Consider the following 22,309-nt stretch of genomic DNA (forward strand, 5'->3'; position numbering starts at 1 on the left):
CCATTTACCATTGCAGCCTAAAAAAGAGAGTAGATCCAGCAGAAAATGTACATTATGAACAAAGAAAGGTATCTAACATAGAAGGTGTCAGATAATAGACAGATATCATCTATTGCTGTATGGTGAGTGATTATACAGCTGGATGGAGTGTGGGATGAAGGAGTTCTTGAATGGAACACTGTGGGAACGAAGCTGAAGGAGCCTGTTGGTGGAGTGGGTGGGCAGGATTGTCCATGAGGGCCAGCAGTTTGTCCTGTGTCCTCCTGTTCCTCACTGACACAAACGCCTCCAACTGCGTGCCAATAGTTTGGCCGGCTTTCCGGATCAGTTTGTCAATCCGGTTTAAGTCCCTTTTGCTGGTGCTGCTCCCCAAACAAACCACTGCAAAGTACAGGGCACTGGCCACAACAGACTGAAAAAAGATCTCCAACAGCTTGCTGCACACATTAAAGGACCTAAGCTTCCTCAGGAAAAAGAATCGGCTCATGTCCTTTTTTGTATACAGTCCTTCCAGTCCAGTCTGCTGTTCTATTGGACTCCCAAGTACTTGTAATGCCCCACTACTTGTCTTGTGGTGTTCTTGTGACCTTTCTCACCCGCTGCTTCTATCCGTCATTCTGGTTTTGATGACGTCACAGACATTTGAACGTCCTTTGTTTTGAAGGTGTTAAACTTCAAACAAATTCTGCCGTTCTTAAATCAAGTTTATTATTGTTCTTCGGTCAATGGTCAACAAAGCAAAAATCCAATGTTTTCTTTTCTCTAGTGTCGATAAAATCAATCGATTCCCTTTTAAAACAATCCAGGATCGATACCTCTCTCACGGGAGACAAACTTCTCGAGCACAGATTGATGTAGTTGAAGTTTTGCATAAATTGATCTATGGATTTATCGATGAATCGTTCCACCCCTATTGTCTGCGTAGAATTTAGAGATGGAATTTGTGATATCTCACTGTCTGCTTCTTCCGACTTCTTGTCATAGACGCTGACAACTTTGTTAAGATTTTTTGCTGTATTTTTCTTTGAATCACTTTGATGTTTTGATGTAACGTTAGTATTTTGTGGCATTTTCACTGTCTCAGTTTTTTTTTTATGCCGTGTCTCTTGGAATTTAGACGTGTTCAAGTCCCAACCAATGACTCATTGGTGGCATGTTTTGCTTTTTACTGTTGTTTGGTCGGCAACTGACTTTTTAAATTCAAACAAAAAGATTGATGATTGCTCATTTTTAGGTCTATTTTTTAATGCCTGGCTTGTGATCGACTGACAATTGACCAGTAGTTCGCGATCGACGTAATGCCCAACCCTGCCATAGAGTTTGATTGATTGATTGATACTTTTATTAGTAGATTGCACAGTACAGTACATATTCCGTACAATTGACCACTAAATGGTAACACCCGAATAAGTTTTTCAACTTGTTTAAGTCGGGGTCCACGTTAAGAGTATAGTGTGGTTTGCTGCAAAGGTGGTGTCCTTCTGGAAGGTTCCCCTCTGTCCACAAAGGAATGCTTTACAAGGTACAGTGAAAAAAAACAGCCATCCTAAAAACAAACCAAACACTAGAGACCCTTTTTTTTACTTTCTTGAAATTCAGTTCTTGCAATGTATGCAGTGGGCACTATGTATTAGTTACAGTGAATCACAAGAAAACACTATCCTAAATTAGCAAACTCATTAATTGTGGAAAATATAAACTATTAGGAGTAATTCTATGCAGAGGGCCCTGACATTATCCACACGAATAGAGGCCATGGTAAGACTAATACATTTGGTGTTAATGACATAAATATTGTTTGATAAATTATCCAGAGTGAACAAAACCTCTTTGAAGACATTGTTTTTTATAACCTGTAAACATGATGTTTATTGAAATAAAGTATTATCAAATATGTATAAATATATACATAATGATAAAAAAAAATTATCGAATATCCAAGTCATGATGCGTAATAATTAATTTCTGTTACCACGGCAATCAATCTATTCACAATCCCCACTCTAATGTTGAAGAGCACACTCAATACAATGCAACAGTATTTAATTAAAAAAATTAAACAAAAATATAATATACATATACGTAACATGTGCAAATTATATCCGTAAATGTAATGTAAAATAGCACCGCTTTTCAAGGATGTTTTAATGTGATTAACAATGTGAAAGCTAATGAAATTATTGATTAAACATAAAAAAAAAAAAAAAATTCAAAAAAACATTTAATTAAGTAATCAATGTAAACCACCAGGGCTTCACAGTGGCAGAGGGGTTAGTGCGTCTGCCTCACAATACGAAGGTCCTGCAGTCCTGGGTTCAAATCCAGGCTCGGGATCTTTCTGTGTGGAGTTTGCATGTTCTCCCCGTGAATGCGTGGTTCCCTCCGGGTACTCCGGCTTCCTCCCACTTCCAAAGACATGCACCTGGGGATTGGCAACACTAAAATTGGCCCTAGTGTGTGAATGTGAGTGTGAATGTTGTCCGTCTATCTGTGTTGGCCCTGCGATGAGGTGGCGACTTGTCCAGGGTGTACCCCGCCTTCCGCCCGATTATAGCTGAGATAGGCGCCAGCGCCCCCCGCGACCCCGAACGGGAATAAGCGGCACAAAATGGATGGATGGATGGATGTAAACCACCATTCACAGAATTGTCAGGGTTTGTAAGCCAGTATCAACAAAAATACAAGAAACAATTGTGACTATTTCACTTTATGTGTAATCTTTTTAAAAACATGGGTTACGCATTCTGAAAGGTTTAAAGGCCTACTGAAAGCCACTACTACCCACCACTCAGTCTGATAGTTTATATATCAATGATGAAATATTAACATTGCAACACATGCCAATACGGCCTTTTTAGTTGACTAAATTGCAATTTTAAATTTCTTGAAAACGTCGCGTAATGATGACGCGTACGCGTGACGTCACGGACTGTTAAGAAATATGAGCGCCGCACACACACACAGCTAAAAGTCGTCTGCTTTAACGGCATAATTACACAGTATTTTGGAGATTCGTGTTGCTGAATCTTTTGCAATTTGTTCAATTAATATTGGAGAAGTCAAAGTAGAAAGATGGAGTTGGGAAGCTTTAGCCTTTAGCCACACAAACACACGGTGATTCCTTGTTTAAAATTCACAGAGGTGAAACTTTACTATGGATCACAGCGAACATGGATCCCGACCAAATGTCAACCAGCATGTTTCGGTGAGAAAATTGTGGTAAAAAGTCGCTTCTTACCGGAGATCAGCTGAGCTTGTGCCGCCCATAAAGCTGCCGTCGACTTCCCTGAGACATTGCGCGTCAACACACCCGTGGACACACACCTCCGACTATCAGGTACTATTAAACTCACTAAAACACTAGCAACATAATAGAAATATTAGGGATTTCCCAGAAATATCCCAATAAATGTGTCTAAAAACATCTGAATCTGTCCCAATGCAATCGCGTTTTTTTTTTCTAGTCCGTCGCTCTCAATATCCTCAAACACAAATCTTTCATCCTCGCTCAAATTAATGGGGAAATTGTCGTTTTCTTGGTCCGAATAGCTCTTTTTGTTGGAGGCTCCCATTAAAAACAATGTGAATATGTGAGGAGCCATCAACATGTGACGTCATCGTCTGCGACTTCCGGTAAAGGCAGGGCTTTTCTGTTAGCACCGAAAGTTGCAAACTTTATCGTGGATGTTCTCTACTAAATCCTTTCAGCAAAAATATGGCAATATCGCAAAATGATCAAGTATGACACATAGAATGGACCTGCTATCCCCGTTTAAATAAGAACATCTCATTTCAGTAGGCCTTTTAAAGGGCCACACACATATGCTACTCTCATAACAAAGTGTTTAAAAATGATTATGCAAGTTGGATAAATGAGATGCCAGATCCATGTGGTATTGGACAGAAAGGAGGACTTTTTTTCTCCTCTATTCGAAAATGTGGACGTTATCAGCACCACTGTCTGATTCCAATCAATGCAAGTCGTCAGAATCAAATACACCAACTTATATTCTTGTCTTCATGAAAGAAAGGAATCTATTTGTGTTAAACATGCTTGTATTATCATTAAACACCATTAACTTCTTAACAAAAATGTCTCTTTCATAAATAAATAAATATAAATGAAAAATATGAAGGAGGTACATCTCCTCGACTTGGTCAATTGAAAAAAAGCTTGCCTGCAGAAAAAGTGTAAGCACCCCTGCTCTATGGTATAGTGCGGGGGTCTGCAACCCACGGCTCTTTAGCGCCGCCCTAGTGACTCCATGGAGCTTTTTCAAAAACTTAGGAAAACAGAAATAGATGGGGTGAACATATATGTATTGTTTAAATGTGGTTTCTTTAGAGCAGTGGTTCTCAATTCGGGGTACGCTTACCCCTGGGGGTACTTGAAGGTACGCCAAGGGGTATGTGGGATTTTTAAAAAATATTCTAAAAGTAGCAACAATTCAAAAATCCTTTATAAATATATTTATTGAATAATACTTCAACAAAATATGAATGTAAGTTCATTAACTGTGAAAAGAAATGCAACAATGCAATATTCAGTGTTGACAGCTGGATTTTTTGAAACATGGTGGTGGCTTTAATTGATTGATTGAGACTTTTATTAGTAGATTGCACAGTACAGTACATATTCCGTACAATTGACCTCTACATGGTAACACCCGGATAAGTCTTTCAACTTGTTTAAGTGGGGATCTACGTAAATCAATTCATTCGTGGCAGTACTCCATTTGTCATGTCTTTGTGATCATGTTCTGTTTCGTTATCTTGTTGTGATCCGATTCCCGGATCACATCTTTTGTCTATATTTGAGTCCTTGTTTGTGTTTTGATTATTAATTTTAGACTCTGCCTGTTCTGAGTTTTGCACTTCCTGTTTTATTTCGTTGCCATGGTTTCTCATTTGTTCCACCTGCTATGTTTTTCGACGCACACCTGACGGCAATTGTTTACTTTAGTATTTAAGACTGTTTTCTACCTCAGTTCGGTCTTGGGTCATGGTTTGCTACGTGCAACTGTCACGTTTGGTTTTCTCTGCATTGTCGGTTCTGTGCTAAGTTACGCCTTAGCTTCTGTGCGCTTGACACGCGCTTCTGTGACACTTACTTGGACTCTAGTGCTAGCTATTAGCTTTAGCTTTTTGTGCGCTCCGGCACGGCTTTACTTTGCTGTTTGTATAAGTGTTCTTTTATTTTTGTATAATAAATCAGATTCATACCTGCAATCCTGCCTGTCTGGTCCCACTGCATCCTGAGGTGATATCTCCGCGCATCAAAATAAGTTTTGAATTTGACATATCTTCTGTTTTGTTTTTGACTCCATTAGTTCCTGTTTTTGCGCACCCTGGTTTGTTTTTGTTTCCATGACTACCAATCAGCTCACCTGTTCTCACGACTCACGCACCTGATTCACTTGGACTCATGCACTTGCTGTCAATCACCGCGTCGCAATTTAAGCCTGCAGTTGCCAGGCAGTCAGCTCGGCGACATCACTCTCTATCGCCTACACACCAATGTTATCCATGCCGATGATCCATGCTCTTTCTCGGTCCAAGTAAGTTTTTCATGCCATAGTTTGTAAGTTTCGTTTTATGTTCATAGTTCTCCCATTGTGCGAGTCTTAGTTTTCATAGCCAAGTTTTGAACCTCCACTGAGCGCGCCTTTTGTTTATACCCTTGTTTTTGTAATATTTTTGAGTCAACATTTAAGATGTCCTTACCTTCGCGCCATGTCCGTTCCAATCGCTTTCTCGGGAAAACAAACCACACCACAGTCCACGCCTTGACACCATTTTGCAATGATGCTGTGACATCACCAAATGTAGAAAAAGTAATGCGCTGTTTTAATTTGTTTTTATTATTCAAAAAAATCAAATAAATGAATACATCAAATGTGTTCAGCCTCGCCCACAGACACTGCGACAAAGCAGTTGGTGTTTCTCTTTCAACTTCCTACACCGTGCATCATTTATTCCACCATTTTAATGAGGGCTACTGTCCCTTTCTTTCACAATATTTGTGGGTTTTCTGTTTTCACGAATGATCTTTACTCTCAACAAACCAGCCTTAATACAAGCAGGTAATCCTGCTTGAATCCGGAATCCCGTTCATGGCCGATATTTGGACACGTGACACAATGAGTAAACACACAACTAAACGGGGGAGCTTTACCAATCAATTGTGTATCGAGCTCCAATAATTCCTGCTGGCTGATAGAACAAACAGAGACACGGCAGGAAATACACGGATGTTTGTAGACAACACTTATATACTCTCGTCACGGCGAGCACAAGAGGTTGTCAGACTTGACTACCCAAACTTAGATTTGAGTTAGTGATTATGCGTAGGTTTTGACCATCTATGGCAGTGGTTCTCAACCTTTTTTTCAGTGATGTACCCCCTATGAACAGTTTTTTTTTTTTATTCAGGTACCCCCTAATCAGAGCAAAGCATTTTTGGTTGAAAAAAAGAGATAAAGAAGTAAAATACAGCACGATGTCATCAGTTTCTGATTTATTAAATTGTATAACAGTGCAAAATATTGTTCATTTCTAGTGGTCTTTCTTGAACTATTTGGAAAAAAAGATATACAAATAACTAAAAGCTAGTTGAAAAATAAACAAGTGATTCAATTATAAATAAAGATTTCTACACATAGAAGTAATTATCAACTTAAAGTGCCCTCTTTGGGGATTGTAGTAGAGATCCATCTGGATTCATGGACTTAAAGGGGAACATTATCACAATTTCAAAAGGGTTAAAAACAATAAAAATCAGTTCCCAGTGGCTTGTTGTATCTTTTGAAGTTTTTTTCAAATTTTTACCGGTCCCGGAATATCCCTAAAAAAAAAAATTAAAGTGCTTGATTTTTGCTCTTTGCGATGCCACTATCCATTTCCCTGTGACGTCATACAGTGCTGCCAATGTAAACAAACAACGGCGAATACCACAGCAAGATATAGCGACATTTGCTCAGATTCAGACTCGGATTTCAGCGACTTAAGCGATTTAACAGATTACGCATGTATTGAAACGGATGGTTGGAGTATGAAAGTATTGAAAAAGAAACTGAAGCTATTGAGCGAATAACTATTGACGCTATTCATAACCATAGCATGGCCGAATAGCTGCGTTAGCATCGCCGGTAAAATGTGCGGACCAAACGATCAGGACTTTCGCATCTCGTGACACTGGAGCAACTTAAATCCTTCGATTGTTAAATGTTTTTTTTGCATTAAATGTGGGTGGAAGTAAACGTAATATAGTTGCGAATGCATCTGCAGGTTATCCATACATCTCTGTGCCATGTCTGCTTTAGCACCGCCGGTAAATAGCATGTTAGCATCGATTAGCATAGCATGTTAGCATCGATTAGCTGGCAGTCAACATCAACAAAACTCACCTTTGTGAATTTGTTGACTTTATAGTTGCAAATGCATCTGCAGGTTATCCATACATCTCTGTGCCATGTCTGCCTTAGCACCGCCGATAAATAGCATGTTAGCATCGATTAGCATAGAATGTTAGCATCGATTAGCTGGCAGTCACGCTGCAACCAAATATGTCTGATTAGCACATACGTCGACATCAACAAAACTCACCTTCGTGATTTCGTTGAATTTATCGTTGCAAATGCATCTGCAGGTTATCCATACATCTCTGTGCCATGTCTGTCATCGCCGGTAAAATGCGGAGACACTCTGGCACATTCAATGGGGGTCTCGCGGCAGACACTTTCGCATCTTCGGGCCAGTGGTGCAACTTGAATCCCTCCCTGTTAGTGTTGTTACACCTTCCGACAACACACCCACAAGGCATGATGTCTCCAAGGTTCCAAAAAATTGTTGAAAAAATGAAAAATAACAGAGCTGGGACCCGGTGTTTGTAATGTGTTGAAAATGAAAATGGCGCCTTTATTACCTCGGAGACGTCACGTTCTGACGTCATCGCAAAAAGAGCGATAAACTGAAAGGCGTTTAATTCGCCAAAATTCACCCATTTAGAGTTCGGAAATCGGTTAAAAAAATATATGGTCTTTTTTCTGCACCATCAAGGTATATGTTGACGCTTACATAGGTCTGGTGATAATGTTCCCCTTTAATTCTAAACATTTCTTCACAAAAAAAGAAATCTTTAACATCAATATTTATGGAACATGTCCATAAAAAATCTAGCTGTCAACACTCAATATTGCATTGTTGTATTTTTTTTTTTTTCACATGTTGTGAACTTACATTCCTATTTTATTGAAGTATTATTCAATAAATATATTGATAAAGGATTTTTTAATTGCTGCTATTTTTGGAGTATTTAAAAAAAAATCTCACGTACCCCTTGGCATACCTTCAAGTACCCCAAGGGGTACGCGTACCCCCATTTCAGAACCACTGATCTATGGCACAGTCTCTGTGTGCCCTGGACAGGTTTGTCCCTATTTACTCTTATTTCATCAGTATTTGCTCTATCCTTTGCAATTGTCGTACAAAACCCAAAACCAGTGAAGTTGGCACGTTGTGTAATTCGTAAATAAAAACAGAATACAATGATTTGCAAATCTTTTTCTACTTATATTCAATTGAATAGACTACAAAGACAAGATATTTAATGTTCAACTGAGAAACTTTTTTTTTGGGGGGGGGGAAATCATTAACTTAGAATTTAATGGCAGCAACACATTGCAAAAAACTTCACACAGGGGCATTTTTACCACTGTGTTAAATGGCCTTTCCTTTTAACAACACTCAGTAAACGTTTGGGAACTGAGGAGACCGATTTTTGAAGCTTTTCAGGTGGAATTATTTCCCATTTTTGCTTGTGGTATTTTAGGCTTCATAATGCGACACACATTTTCAATGGGAGACAGGTCTGGACTACAGGCAGGCCAGTCTAGTTCTCGCACTCTTTTACTATGAAGCCACGCTGTTGTGACACATGGCTTGGCATTGTCATGCTGAAACAAGCAGGGGCGTCCATGAAAAAGACGTTGCTTTGATGGCAACACATGTTGCTCCAAAACCTGTGTGTACCTTTCAGCATTAATGGTGCCTTCACAGATGTGTAAGTTACCCATGCCTTGGGCACTGATACACCCTCATACCATCACGGATGCTGGTTTTTTAACTTTGCGCCTACAACAGTCCGGATGGTTCTTTGTCTCTTTGGTCCGGAGAACACAGCATCCCCAGTTTCCAAATATAATTTGAAATATTTTCCACTTTGCATCAGTCCATCTTAGATGAGCTCAGGCCCAGCGAACCCGGCGGCGTTTCCGGGTTTTGTTGATAAATGGCTTTCGCTTTGCATAGTACAGTTTTACCTTGCACCTACAAATGTAGCGACAAACTGTAGTTACTGACAGTGGTTTTCTGAAGTGTTTCTGAGCCCATCTGGTGATGTCGCTTTTTGATGCAGTGCCGCCTGAGGGATCGAAGCTCACGGGCATTCAATATTTGTTTTTGGCCCTGCTACTTAAATGCAGTGATTTCTCCAGATTCTCTGAACCTTTTGATTGATTTTACAGACCGTAGATGGTGAAACCCCTAAATTCCTTGCAATCGTTCGTTGAGAAATGTTGTTCTTAAACTGTTTTGACAATTTGCTCACATATTTGTTCACAAAGTTGTGACCCTCCACCCATTCTTGTTTGTGAATAACTGAGCATTTCATTGAAGTTGCCTTTGTGCACAATCATATTACCCACCTGTTCACCTGTGGGATGTTCCAGATAAGGGTTTGATGAAACTTTCTCACCTTTTTTGAAACATGTTGCAGGCATCAAATTACAAATGAGCTAATATTTGCAAAAAATAACAGAGGTTACCTGTTGGAACGTTAAGTATCTTGTCTTTGCAGTCTATTCAATTGATTATAGGTTGAAAATGTATTTATTTACGATTACCACTTAAGTGCATAAATTTAAACTTGGGAGGAATACAAAACAACTGAGTTCTAACTTTCAAAACCTAAATATGTGTAATATACGCATAAAAAACATTGTTTATGAGTGGCATTTAACCAGTACCATATTTTCAGGACTAGAGAGTGCACTTATATTCAAGCCGCACCCGCTAAATTGTAAAAGAAGTGAATATTGTTACATATATTAGCTGCACCGGACTGTAATCCACAGATATATAGCTGTACGAAAGATTTTGTAAATGTTTATTCACATCCCCTAATTGTTGTCCGTCACAAGGCAGTAAAACGGCTAATCGAACAAAACAGAAGTCATCTTCATGGACCTATTGGCTGTGGAAGCTAGCTCTTGAATCTAAACAAACTCAATAACTCCACCGTGGCGTTTTGGTGAATTAACAAAACTGAAACAATACAGAAAGACTGCCTTTGTAAGTTATTAATACTAACACAGACACTAGTAAACGTGTTAGCATATTGGCTAATAATGCTATCTTGATTACATTATGATAGAACAAATATGTAAACTTTTATACAGACATCACACATGCAACGGTTTAGTAAGCATGAATTGTTTACGGGACGGTGTAGCGTGGTTCGGAAAGTGGCCGTGCCAGCAACCTGAGGGTTCCTGGTTCAATCCCCACCTTCTACCAATCAATAGAATAGAATAGTATAGAATATATCTTTATTGTCATTGTACATTGTACAACAAAATTGTATGCAAACTAATTTTGTGCAAAAATCATACATAAAAACATAAGAACATAGATAAATAGATAAAAATGCATAAAATACATAGAAATACCAAGCATACTGTTGCGATCTGTGACTCAGATCTTCACATGTTTATTTTTCCATCTTTGTTTCATTCTCTTCTGACCCACTTACTTCCTGTTTAGTCCGTTACCATGGTTACACATTGATTTCACCTGCTCCTCGTTTTCTACACACCTGGTTCTCCTTGATTTCTCCCTATATAAGCTTTCCTCTTTTCTTTGTTCAGTCTCGGATCCTAATTTGCCCACGCGCAACAGTGACGACTCTCGACCTTCATCTTTGTATGTATATTCTCGCTAGCTTTTACGCTAAGCCATTTGTTTATTCCAGCTCACATGCTGAGGAAGTGTTTTTCTGTTTTTGGTTTGTTTTCTCTTTACAGCAGTGTTTTTGTTCCTAGCCTTTTATTATTTAATAAATCCATTTATAACTTACCTTGTTGTGTTCATCGCTTCGACGCATCCACGGAAGAACCAATCCGGCATTACAATGCCACACAAGCGTCACAGTAGGATCCGAGCATCAAAATGTTTTTCCGCGTCGAAACCACGGGAGGAACCCTTCGACTTGGGTTTGTGGTTGGAGCTCGTGGCTTGGGAGCAGGAAAGACTTGACTGTGGGCCTGAAGTCCCCTCCGAAGCCGTTCGCGCTGCCCCGAAGAGGCGGGGGGTCCAGTGGACAGGTCCCCCGCACGGCAGTAATTATCCAGCACCACTTCATCCTTCCTACGAACACAGCAAAATTCACCCCGACCAGGATTCACCTTCCACTACCGGTAATCCAGCTTGTTTTTTTTCCCCTGACTCTAGCAGTCACGACATTTGGGGTACGCCCACCGGTGACGCAACACCGCCCCCTGTTGTTGACATTTTTTCAGAAGATTTTTATATTGTGGACAGTACTTTTCATTCCCAACCTTTTTCGAATACCAATAACATTTATGATAAAATACGTAATTATCAGGATATTTTTTCTCATTATTCTAGTCAACCTCAGTCACCTAGTTTTTCTTCTACCCCACCATTTAAACCTCTTTCACCGCCCAAGTATAGTGTTTTTTCGCCTTCTAATAATTGTGTACAAGTTAGAGGGGAGGAGTCTGCCCGCCTCCAAACCTCCCACCACCCTCCCTTATGGTCAGTCCCTGACCACAGGGAACGGGTCTGGGATTCCCGTCTGGAGGGGGGGGCTATGGCCTATAGCTGTGTTGCGGAGGTAGCGCAGACGCTACCATTTCTTAAAACTGTCAAACCGCAACCTCCTATGAGGCCACCCTTACCTGTTTTTCGGCCCGTTAAACCGCTAGCTCCTCCTAGGCCGCCGCCACCTGTATTCCGCTTAGCTCTTCCTCGTAGACCTCCTCCACCTGTGTTTCCCCCGGCCAAGTCTCAACGGCCTTGTAGACCTCCTCCACCTGTTTTTCCCCCGGCCAAGTCTCAACGGCCTTGTAGACCTCCTCCACCTGTGTTGCCCCCGGTCAAATCCCAACGACCAAGTAGACCTCCTCCACCGGTGTTCAGACTCGCGAGGTCATTACCTCAAGCACATCCTCCACCACCGGTGTTCTGCATTTCTCCCAGTTTGGTTCTCACACCAGCACTTAACTGTAGTCTGGTTCTCGCACCAGAAACTGATGTTAGCCTGGTTCTCAAGCCAGCACTAGACTCCCACCTGGTTCTCACACCAGCCTCCGACCCAGAACTGGTTCTCATACCAGTTACAGACTTTAGCCTGGAGCCCACTCCAGTACCAGCTCCAGAGCTGGAGCCTACTCCAGTACCAGCTCCACGCCGCCAAGCGCCGGTACCAGCTCCACGCCGCCAAGCGCCGGTACCAGCTCCGCGCCGCCAAGCACCGCCGACGACGGGGCTGGAGCCCACACCAGCGTCGACGACGGGGCTGGAGCCCACACCAGCGTCGACGACGGGGCTGGAACCTTCACCTGTGTCGACAGGGCTGGAGCCCACTCCAGTGCCAGCTCCTCGACAAGCGCCGGTACCAGTTCCACGCCGCCAAGCACTGCCGACGAAGAAGCTGGAGCCCACACCGGCGCCGACGATGAGGCTGGAGCTCACACCAGTCACGACTCCTGCGGCTCCCAGGCCGCCTCCGACGACTCCTGCGGCTCCCAGGCCGCCCCCGACGACTCCTGCGGCTCCCAGGCCGCCCCCGACGACTCCTGCGGCTCCCAGGCCGCCTCCGACGACTCCTGCGGCTCCCAGGCCGCCTCCGACGACTCCTGCGGCTCCCAGGCCGCCTCCGACGACTCCTGCGGCTCCCAGGCCGCCTCCGACGACTCCTGCGGCTCCCAGGCCGCCTCCGACGCCTTCTTTGGCTGCAGTCCCCGCACCCTCGTCTGCTGCTTCCAAGCCTGCTGGGATTTCGGTGCTGAGGCGTCGTCCGCCACGTCGACCACGGGAGTGGCCTCTGCGAGGTCATCCTCCTCGCCAGACACTCCCTCCTCCATGTCGGCCACGGATGTGGCCGTGCCCGGGTCGTCCGCCTCGCCGGGCACCTCATCCTGCGAGGCGGCCACTAATGTGGCCTTTTCGAGGTCGCCCGCCAAAACTTGTTCGGCAGCGGCGTTCCATCCGCCGCCGCCACTTGACTTGTCCTCGGTGGATTCGGGGACACACGACTTGGCGACCCTCCACCGTGGCCTCCCTCCGCCCTCCCTTCGTTTGTGGACTCTGTTTTTGGGGAGGGGGTTCAAGTTGTTTCTTATTTGTTTTTGTTTTCTTTGAGACATCTGGAATCTGTCTTTTTGGGGGGGGGAATACTGTTGCGATCTGTGACTCAGATCTTCACATGTTTATTTTTCCATCTTTGTTTCATTCTCTTCTGACCCACTTACTTCCTGTTTAGTCCGTTACCATGGTTACACATTGATTTCACCTGCTCCTCGTTTTCTACACACCTGGTTCTCCTTGATTTCTCCCTATATAAGCTTTCCTCTTTTCTTTGTTCAGTCTCGGATCCTAATTTGCCCACGCGCAACAGTGACGACTCTCGACCTTCATCTTTGTATGTATATTCTCGCTAGCTTTTACGCTAAGCCATTTGTTTATTCCAGCTCACATGCTGAGGAAGTGTTTTTCTGTTTTTGGTTTGTTTTCTCTTTACAGCAGTGTTTTTGTTCCTAGCCTTTTATTATTTAATAAATCCATTTATAACTTACCTTGTTGTGTTCATCGCTTCGACGCATCCACGGAAGAACCAATCCGGCATTACAATGCCACACAAGCGTCACACATACAGCTCACATGCACTGTCATTATTGTTATCTTGTGTTCAGGAACACTATTGCTCTCGGGTAAAAAGTGTTTTTAAAAGTGTTTGTCCAGCATTTTATTGTCCTGTATCTCCTCCCTGAGAGCATCAGTTCAAGTCATGTCCGTTTTTCCTTGAGCAAGACATTTCACCCTTGCTCCTGATGGGTCGTGATTAGGGCCTTGCATGGCAGCTCCCGCCATCAGTGTGTGACTGTGTGTGTGAATGGGTGAATGTTGAAATAGTGTCAAAGCGCGTTGAGTACCTTGAAGGTTGAAAAGCGCTATTGAAGTATAACCTATTTACCATTTACTTTTATGGTAAAACTTGTAAATGTTGCTTGTAAGGATGAATGAAGATTTTTTTTAGATAAAACGCTATAGGCGAATACAAACTTCCGGTTCAAGGTAGGGTTGTCTGAATCCGATATTTGGATCGGATCGTCTGCCGATATTTGCCAAAAAATGCGTATCGGCGAGGCATGGGAAAATGCCGATCCAGATCCAGTTTTTAAAAAAAATCCAACGCAGCGATTTAAAATGATACATTCCACACCTCTGCTGCTCCCTAAGCTCTGTTCCGCATTTTCCAGCACACCGTCAACACATCCAAAGGTCTGTGTTCTAACCGTTAAGACGGCGATGTGAATTAAAAGTTACGGTAAAAATGTCAGCTCTGTGGGATTATTTTACCCTACAAAACTAAAAAGATGAAGAGGTGGAGTGCAAAACATACCACAATAAAATCAAGCGTGGTGGTAAAGTTGTAAGACATTTTAATGACTCTTGAGAGTGAGAGGCTTTTTAGCACAGCCTCACTCATCATTGATAAACACAGGAGCGTCTTTGTTAGGAAGAATCTCCCCATTATGCTCGGACTTCAGTTGTTTGCATCCCCTGACTGGGGAGTGTGTAGATAGTTTATTTATTAATTTTTTTTAAGTTTTCACTTGTTCAAGAGCAAGTATTGATGCTAAGTTATAGACATTTTATCCCACTCAGGTTGTTTGTGTGTTTTGCTTTTTTTAATAATATTCACAGCATTATTTGCACTTATACTGTTCACTTTTTTACTGTTTAATGATGCCATTTCTGTTTGTCATGTATAATTTTTTTTCCATTTTGTGTTTATCCTTTGAACACCAACCATTGTTTATTATTCAAACTCACCTAATTCAGCTGGCTAGTTGTTATCAAGAGTACTAAAACCCTTTTCAACATGAATCTGACAACTAAGTAAGCTAAATAACTTTAATACATGCTCGGATAGGCCAGTATCGGCCAGTATTGGTATGGGATCGGAAGTGCGAAAACAATATCGGTATCGGATCGGAAGTGCAAAAACCTGGATCGGGACATCCCTAATTCAAGGAACTTGAACATACTTCAAGGAAGTATGTTTTCAACTTGCGGCACATGCATTGAGCGAACTCGTCCAAATGATGGTGCCATAGTACAAACAATAACACATATTTTTAGTGTCAGTTTAATATGAAAACTATTTGTTGACTAAATGGTATGTGGGTTGTACTTGTATAGCGCTTTTTTAAGGAACTCAAAGTGCTTTGACACTTTTTCCACATTCACCAATTCACACATACACACGTTGAACCACTGATGGCGGGAGCTGCCATGCAAGGCGCTAACCAGGCCCTATCAAGAGCAAGGGTGAAGTGTCATGCTCAAGGACACAACGGACGTGACTAGGATGGTAGAAGGTGGGGATTGAACCAGGAACCCTCAGGTTGCTGGCACAGCCAATCTCCCAACTGCGCCACACCATCCCCACTACAAAACATTTTGGCCGTTAGCGAAGAAAAAAATCCATAAATTAGCTGCACCATTTTATAAACTACAAGGTTCAAAGCATGGGGAAAAACAGTACCAGCGTGGGGTAAAGGTCATTTGATTAATACCAAACCACACCGTGGGATGAACACATGTTAAAAAACATTCCAGGGATGAATACTTTCTGTTGTGTTCTGTGTTCACAGGTCGACCTCAAAAAAGTTTCTATCCCTTCTCTCTATCGTCGTGCTTGTCCATCTTTCTGCCTAACCAGCGGCAACACAGCATGCCTCCATGTTTGCCAGCAACACCAGCAGAAGCATTATGGAAGTAAAAGAGCGACGTCCATACTGCTCACTGACCAAGGGCCACAAGGACAAGGAGGGGCCATACCCTGGTGAGCAAGTCAACATTCATTCATTCATACATGCATCGGTGTCAGTGCACACATGTTTCATCCACCAGTTGTGTGGCTCGCATTACAGCCATTTTGTGCCCGGCAGCACATTCATTGTGGGTGGGCTAATCAATCTCTGGTGCTTATTTCATCAACACAGCACTACTGCTGTTAGCTACAGTGCTATTTTTAACCGTTTACCTTATTTTTCGGGACTATAACTCGCAGTTTGTTCCATACTCAGGAGCGACTTATGTGTGAAATTATTAACATGTTACCATAAAATATCAAATAATATTATTTTGCTCATTCACGTAAGAGACTAGACGTGTAAGATTTCATGGGATTTAGCGATTAGGAGTGACAGATTGTTTGGTAAACGTATAGCATGTTCTATATGTTATAGTTATTTGAATGACTCTTACCATAATATGTTACGTTAACATACCAGGCACCTTCTCAGTTGGTTATATATGCGTCATATAACGTACACTTATTCAGCCTGTTGTTCACTATTCTTTATTTATTTTAAATTGCCTTTCAAATGTCTATTCTTGGTGTTGGGTTTTATAAAAAAAAAAAAAAAAATCCCCAAAAATCCGACTTATACTCCAGTGGGACTTATATATGTTTTTTTCCTTCTTTATTATGCAGGTGCGTCTTATACTCCGGAGCGATTTATACTCCGAAAAATACAATATATATTTTGACAGCATTTTTCTAGTTTTGCTAGGTCATTGTGAGTCCAAAGAAAACAATGTACAAACAAATTGCATGTACTAAAATATGGACTTTTGTCGAGGCTGGAACTCATCATTCATGTTTACATTGTTTTCTTATGGAGAAATGTGTTTGAATATAAAACATTTTCTATTTATAAACATTGTTGAAGAACTAACTAAGGTCCTACGGTAAAACTCTCGGTTTTGGCAGCTTCCACTTCGGAACACGCCTACTCTGTTGTGATTGGTCACACCTGGGCAAATTAAGGCCCAGGGGCCCGTTAAGGGTTTCAATCTGGCCTACCAGACATTCCCAAATATTTTTTTAGATTATTAAGTTGGAAACTGGAACAGTGATGTTTTCAGATGACCGTAAGTCTTCAATCAATCAATCAATCAATGTTTATTTATATAGCCCCAAATCACAAATGTCTCAAAGGACTGCACAAATCATTACGACTACAACATCCTCGGAAGAACCCACAAAAGGGCAAGGAAAACTCACACCCAGTGGGCAGAGAGAATTCACATCCAGTGGGACGCCAGTGACAATGCTGACTATGAGAAACCTTGGAGAGGACCTCAGATGTGGGCAACCCCCCCTCTCTAGGGGACCGAAAGCAATGGATGTCGAGCGGGTCTAACATGATACTGTGAAAGTTCAATCCATAGTGGCTCCAACACAGCCGCGAGAGTTCAGTTCAAGCGGATCCAAGACAGCAGCGAGAGTCCCGTCCACAGGAAACCATCTCAAGCGGATCAGCAGCGTAGAGACGTCCCCAACCGATACAGTCTTGAACCATACAAAGTATTTCAATGGTTGGAATATGCGCCTAGTTACTATGGTATTCTAATTAGTTACTATGGTAACCTAATTAGTTACTATGGTATTCTAATTAGTTACTATGGTAACCTAATTAGTTACTATGGTAAGCTAAGTCACAGCAGTTCAGACAAGGCACCAAGCAGTGCGTTTCCACAGAGTGTTTCCAGAACAGCGAGCCTTAAATATGGGTGTCAGGGACAGACGCGCAAGTCCTAAAGCTTCGTGATATATCATATTCTAGGAGGGGTTTTTTTTACCTTTCGCGTTCATATTTCCCTGTTTGTTGCATTTTTGTTGTGTTTCGCTTGATTGTAAAATATGTCGATCGAGAGGTGAATTTGTCAATATTCAGTGTTTTATCGGTCATAGCTAATATTGTATTTTTTATTTTATTTTATTTTATTTATTTTTTGTCCTGTCCAGCTCCTCGGGCAAATCATATTGTTGATGTAGATGCCCATATCGGCTTTACGAATTTACTTTACAAAAGAGAAGTGTGGGATACTTCTCTTGTTGCCTTGTTTGTATTTGACTTTATTAAATGTATTTATATTATTATTTGGTGCAGATAGATAGAAAGAGAAAAATAAGGAAATCAGAGGGGGAAATTGTGGGGAGTAGAGGGGGATACGACAGAGACAACATCAACAGCAAACGCAACAATAACAACAACAACAATAGAACAACGTCAGCAAATAGGATCTGTACAAATATGATAGTAAAATGATAGTAAAGAAGCAGTGAGTGAAATAAATAATAATACAGAAATGACAATGAACTATATTATACTACAAATGGGGCGATACAAATACCAATGGAAATAGCACTATTGATAATGAATCTGTTAGGTTGGGGGCTAATGGCTTCGCTGGTAGTGTTCCCTCCTACGCAGAAAAAAAGCTGGGGCGGTAGAATTAAGGTTTTAATTATTTTAAGGCAGGATCAAAAATACTAAACTGAGTACGCTAACAAAATGTCACCAAGGGTGAAAAACGAGGAATGCAAGTTTGTAGAAAAATCACTAGAGCCAGGAGAAAAACCAGGAGAACGTAAATGTTGCCTATAGCAAACATTGACCCAGCGACTAATGCTGGGTGACAGAAAACTATAAAGGGGAGTGAATACCAAAACACCTGGTGGGAACATTAATTGCTAAACAAAGACAGGTGAGGAGAATCAGTGCCCATGGAAACCAACTGTAAACAGGGAGAGAGGGTGCACCCAGGAAACAGATGAAAACATGAAAAATACACAACATAAATCATGCCATGACCCGGGTGATGGATCATGACATGACCCCCGCCCTTAAGGGACGGATACCAGACGTCCCAAGGAAGAACCCCCTCCCTAAAAAATAACAGAATAAGTCCAAAGTCACGGGAGGTCGGAGAGAGGACTCTGTGGTGGTCCGCCAGGCCGAGTGTCCCCGAAGCCACCGGGGACGAGCCAGGTGGCGGCGGCGAGTAGAACGTTGCCGCAACGGCCATGTTTCCGTTCCGAGGCAGACAAGACTGGCGCCAGAACCTCAGCAGTGTGTGAGTCCTGCACCCAAATCCTGGGTGTCGCTGCTGTTGGCGCCAAAGGCGTCCATGAATGGTCCAGAGATAAGGAGGTAGGCGGCGCCTTGGTGCGACCCACCGGAAACGAGGAGGTGGGCGGCACCGTGGTGCGGGCCGTCTGGGGCGAGGAAGACACTTCCTCGTCTGAGGCGAAGAGGATTGCCGTCGTCGGAGGCCAGGAGGAAGATGCCGTCGTCGGTAGCAAGGAGGAAGACGCAGTCGTCGGAGGCAAGGAGGAGGACACCGTCATCGGAGGCGAAGAGGAAGACGCCGTTGTCGGAGGCCAGGAAGGAGACGCCGTCTTCGGAGGCGAGGAGGAAGACACCGTCGTCGGAGGCGAGTAGAAAGACGCCGTTGTCGGAGGCCAGGAGGGAGACGCCGTCGTCAGAGGCGAGGAGGAAGACGCCGTTGTCAGAGGCCAGGAAGGAGACGGCGTCGTTGGAGGAGAAGAGGAAGACGCCTCCGGACACCGTCATCGGAGGCGAGGAGGAAGATGCCGTCATCGGAGTTGAGGAGGAGGACACCGTTGTCGGAGGCGAGTAGTAATACGCCGTATTCAGAGGCCAGGAGGAAGACGCCGTCGTCGGTGGGGAGGAGGAAGACGCCGTCGTCGGAGGCGAGGAGGAAGACGCCGTCGTCGGAGGCGAGGAGGAAGACGCCGTCGTCGGAGGCGAGGAGGAAGACGCCGCCGTCGTGGAACACTCCCTAGGCCAGGAGGAACACGTCGGAGGCGAGGAAATCGTTGTTGTGGAAGACGTCGAAGCCGAGGAAGACGTCGGTGGGGGCGGAGCCAGAGGCAAGGCAGGCGGCTAGTCTGTCAGCGTGGGCGGAACCAGAGGCTCGGCAGGTGGCTTGTCTGTTGTCGTGGGCGGAGTCAGAGGAGCAGGTGTCTGCAGACCCACTACCAAGCTATACTGTTCCTCTCTCTCCAGCTCCTTCAGCACCCTCTGGTACCAGTTTAGTACCACTCCTCCATCCATGCTGCGCTGTACATCTCTGGAGGATCCCTTTTGCTTTGCTGCGCTGGGGCAGTAGGCGGAGGATGGCGTTTGCAGGCCCACCTGGGTTGATGGCGGCGTCAGAGTGGCAGGCGGAGCGTCTGTAGTGATGGCCGGAGTCAGAGGAGCAGGCGTCTGGGCTGTCGGCATGGGAAGAGCCCGAGGAACAGGTGGTTCATCTGACGGGATGGGCGGGGCAAGACGACTGCAGGCCCACTCCGAACAGGACTGTTCCTCCCTCTCCAGCTCCTTCAGCACACCCTGGTACCGTTCGTCCATCCACGCTGCGCTGTACTTCTCTGGCGAGTCCCCTTTGCTTTGCGGAACTGGTACAGGAAGCGGGCCCAAAGACAACAGCTCCCCCGCTGGTGGAGAAGCAGGCAGCAACCTCAGTGGAAGGAGGTCTTCTTGCCCCGCTGACACACTACCAGCACTACCAGACTAAAACAGGAAAACTACTAAACAAATCATGCTATGACCTGGGTGACGGATCATGACAGATTAACAATAATTTACCTCAATTATCAACAATAAACTTGTTCAAATTCTACAATACATATACAGTATGTGATAATAACTTGAAATAAAAAATGAAGCAGATAAGTGGAGGGGAAGAAAGAGAAGCCAGCCATGTTAACCTTGTAGATTGTTATAGAAACAATAGGTTAGGCTTTGTCAGTGTTCCATATGTTACCCAGTTTACTAGTAAGTTAAATAGTTAACATTATAAATCCCACATTCTGTATTTTTATGTATATTCTGGGTGTCTCTTTCAGTAAAAAAATATATATAATACTATTCGTTTTTTAAAGGGGAACAATTATCACAATTTCTGAAGGATTAAAACCAATAAAAATCAGTTATTTTATTTGTCGAAGTTTTTCTCAAAATTTTACCCATCACGCAATATCCCGAAAAACGGCTTCCAAGTGCCTGATTTACACCATCGCTATATCCACCCGTCTATTGTCCTGTGACGTCACTGCGTGAAGCCCCCAGAAACAAACATGGTGGATAGCACAGAAAGGTATAGCATAGTAGCTCGGATTCAGACTCGGATATCAGCGGTGCAAGCGATTCAACAGATTATGCATGTATTGAAATGGATGAATGGAGTGTGGAGGCAGGTACCGAAAACGAAATTAAAGAAGAAACAGAAGCTTTTGAGCCATATCGGGACAGACAGCGGCACGGGAGGAAGCGCGGACGAATTCGGCGATCGCCTTCTAACCAACGATGGGTATGTGTTTGTTTGGCATTAAATGTGGGTGGAGGGAAAGGCTGGATGCAAATGTAGCTACAAATGAGGCATAATGATGCAATATGTACATACAGCTAGCCTAAATAGCATGTTAGCATTGATTGGCTTGCAGTCATGCCGTGACCAAATATGTCTGATTAGCACACTCCACATAAGTCAATAACATCAACAAAACTAACCTTTGTGATTTCGTTGACTTTATCGTTGGAAATGCATCTGCTTTGAGTGCCGCAGGATATCCACACATTCTTGCCATCTCTGTCGTAGCATAGCTGTCGTCGGTACAGTGTGCAGAACAAACGAGGGACTTTCGCATCTTTTGGCCACTGTTGCAACTTGAATCCGTCTCTGTTTGTCTTGTTACACCCTCCGACATCACACCGACGAGGCATGATGTCTCCAAGGTACGGAAAAATTGTCGAAAAAACGGAAAATAACAGAGCTGATTTGACTTGGTGTGTGTAATGTGTTTGAAAAAATGGCGGGTCGCGTCACGACGTGATATCACGTGTGAAAGGTCATTGCTCCGACAGGTGAGTAATTGAAAGGCGTTTAAATCGCCAAATTCGCCCTTTTAGAGTTCGGAAAATCGGTTAAAAAAACATATTGTCTTTTTTCTGCAACTTCAAGGTATATATTGATGCTTACATAGGTCCGGTGATAATGTTCACCTTTAAGGTAGTCTGTCATAGATTTTTAGCATTCAATCAGACATTATTGTGAGGTTTTGTATAAGTGTTCCTAAAAATAGATATACCAGCCCACTGACACATTTTTTTTTCTCTGAATT

At 43.1% G+C, this 22,309-nt stretch overlaps 1 protein-coding gene across 5 annotated transcripts in view; it reads left to right on the forward strand.

Moving 5' to 3' along the window:
• The window catches only part of tenm3 (teneurin transmembrane protein 3), a 779,964-nt gene that overhangs the window by 131,749 nt on the left and 625,906 nt on the right, over window positions 1–22,309 (forward strand). For all 5 annotated transcript variants that reach the window (XM_061880866.1, XM_061880868.1, XM_061880869.1 and 2 more), the window contains exon 2: window positions 15,963–16,153. In XM_061880866.1, coding sequence (XP_061736850.1) covers window positions 16,051–16,153 — 103 coding nt within the window. In that variant the 5' untranslated portion in view covers window positions 15,963–16,050. The remainder of the gene's footprint in view (window positions 1–15,962; window positions 16,154–22,309) is intronic.

The sequence above is a fragment of the Nerophis ophidion genome, linkage group LG20 (genome assembly GCF_033978795.1).
Source record: "Nerophis ophidion isolate RoL-2023_Sa linkage group LG20, RoL_Noph_v1.0, whole genome shotgun sequence".
In the NCBI taxonomy this organism is placed as follows: Eukaryota; Metazoa; Chordata; class Actinopteri; order Syngnathiformes; family Syngnathidae; genus Nerophis; species Nerophis ophidion.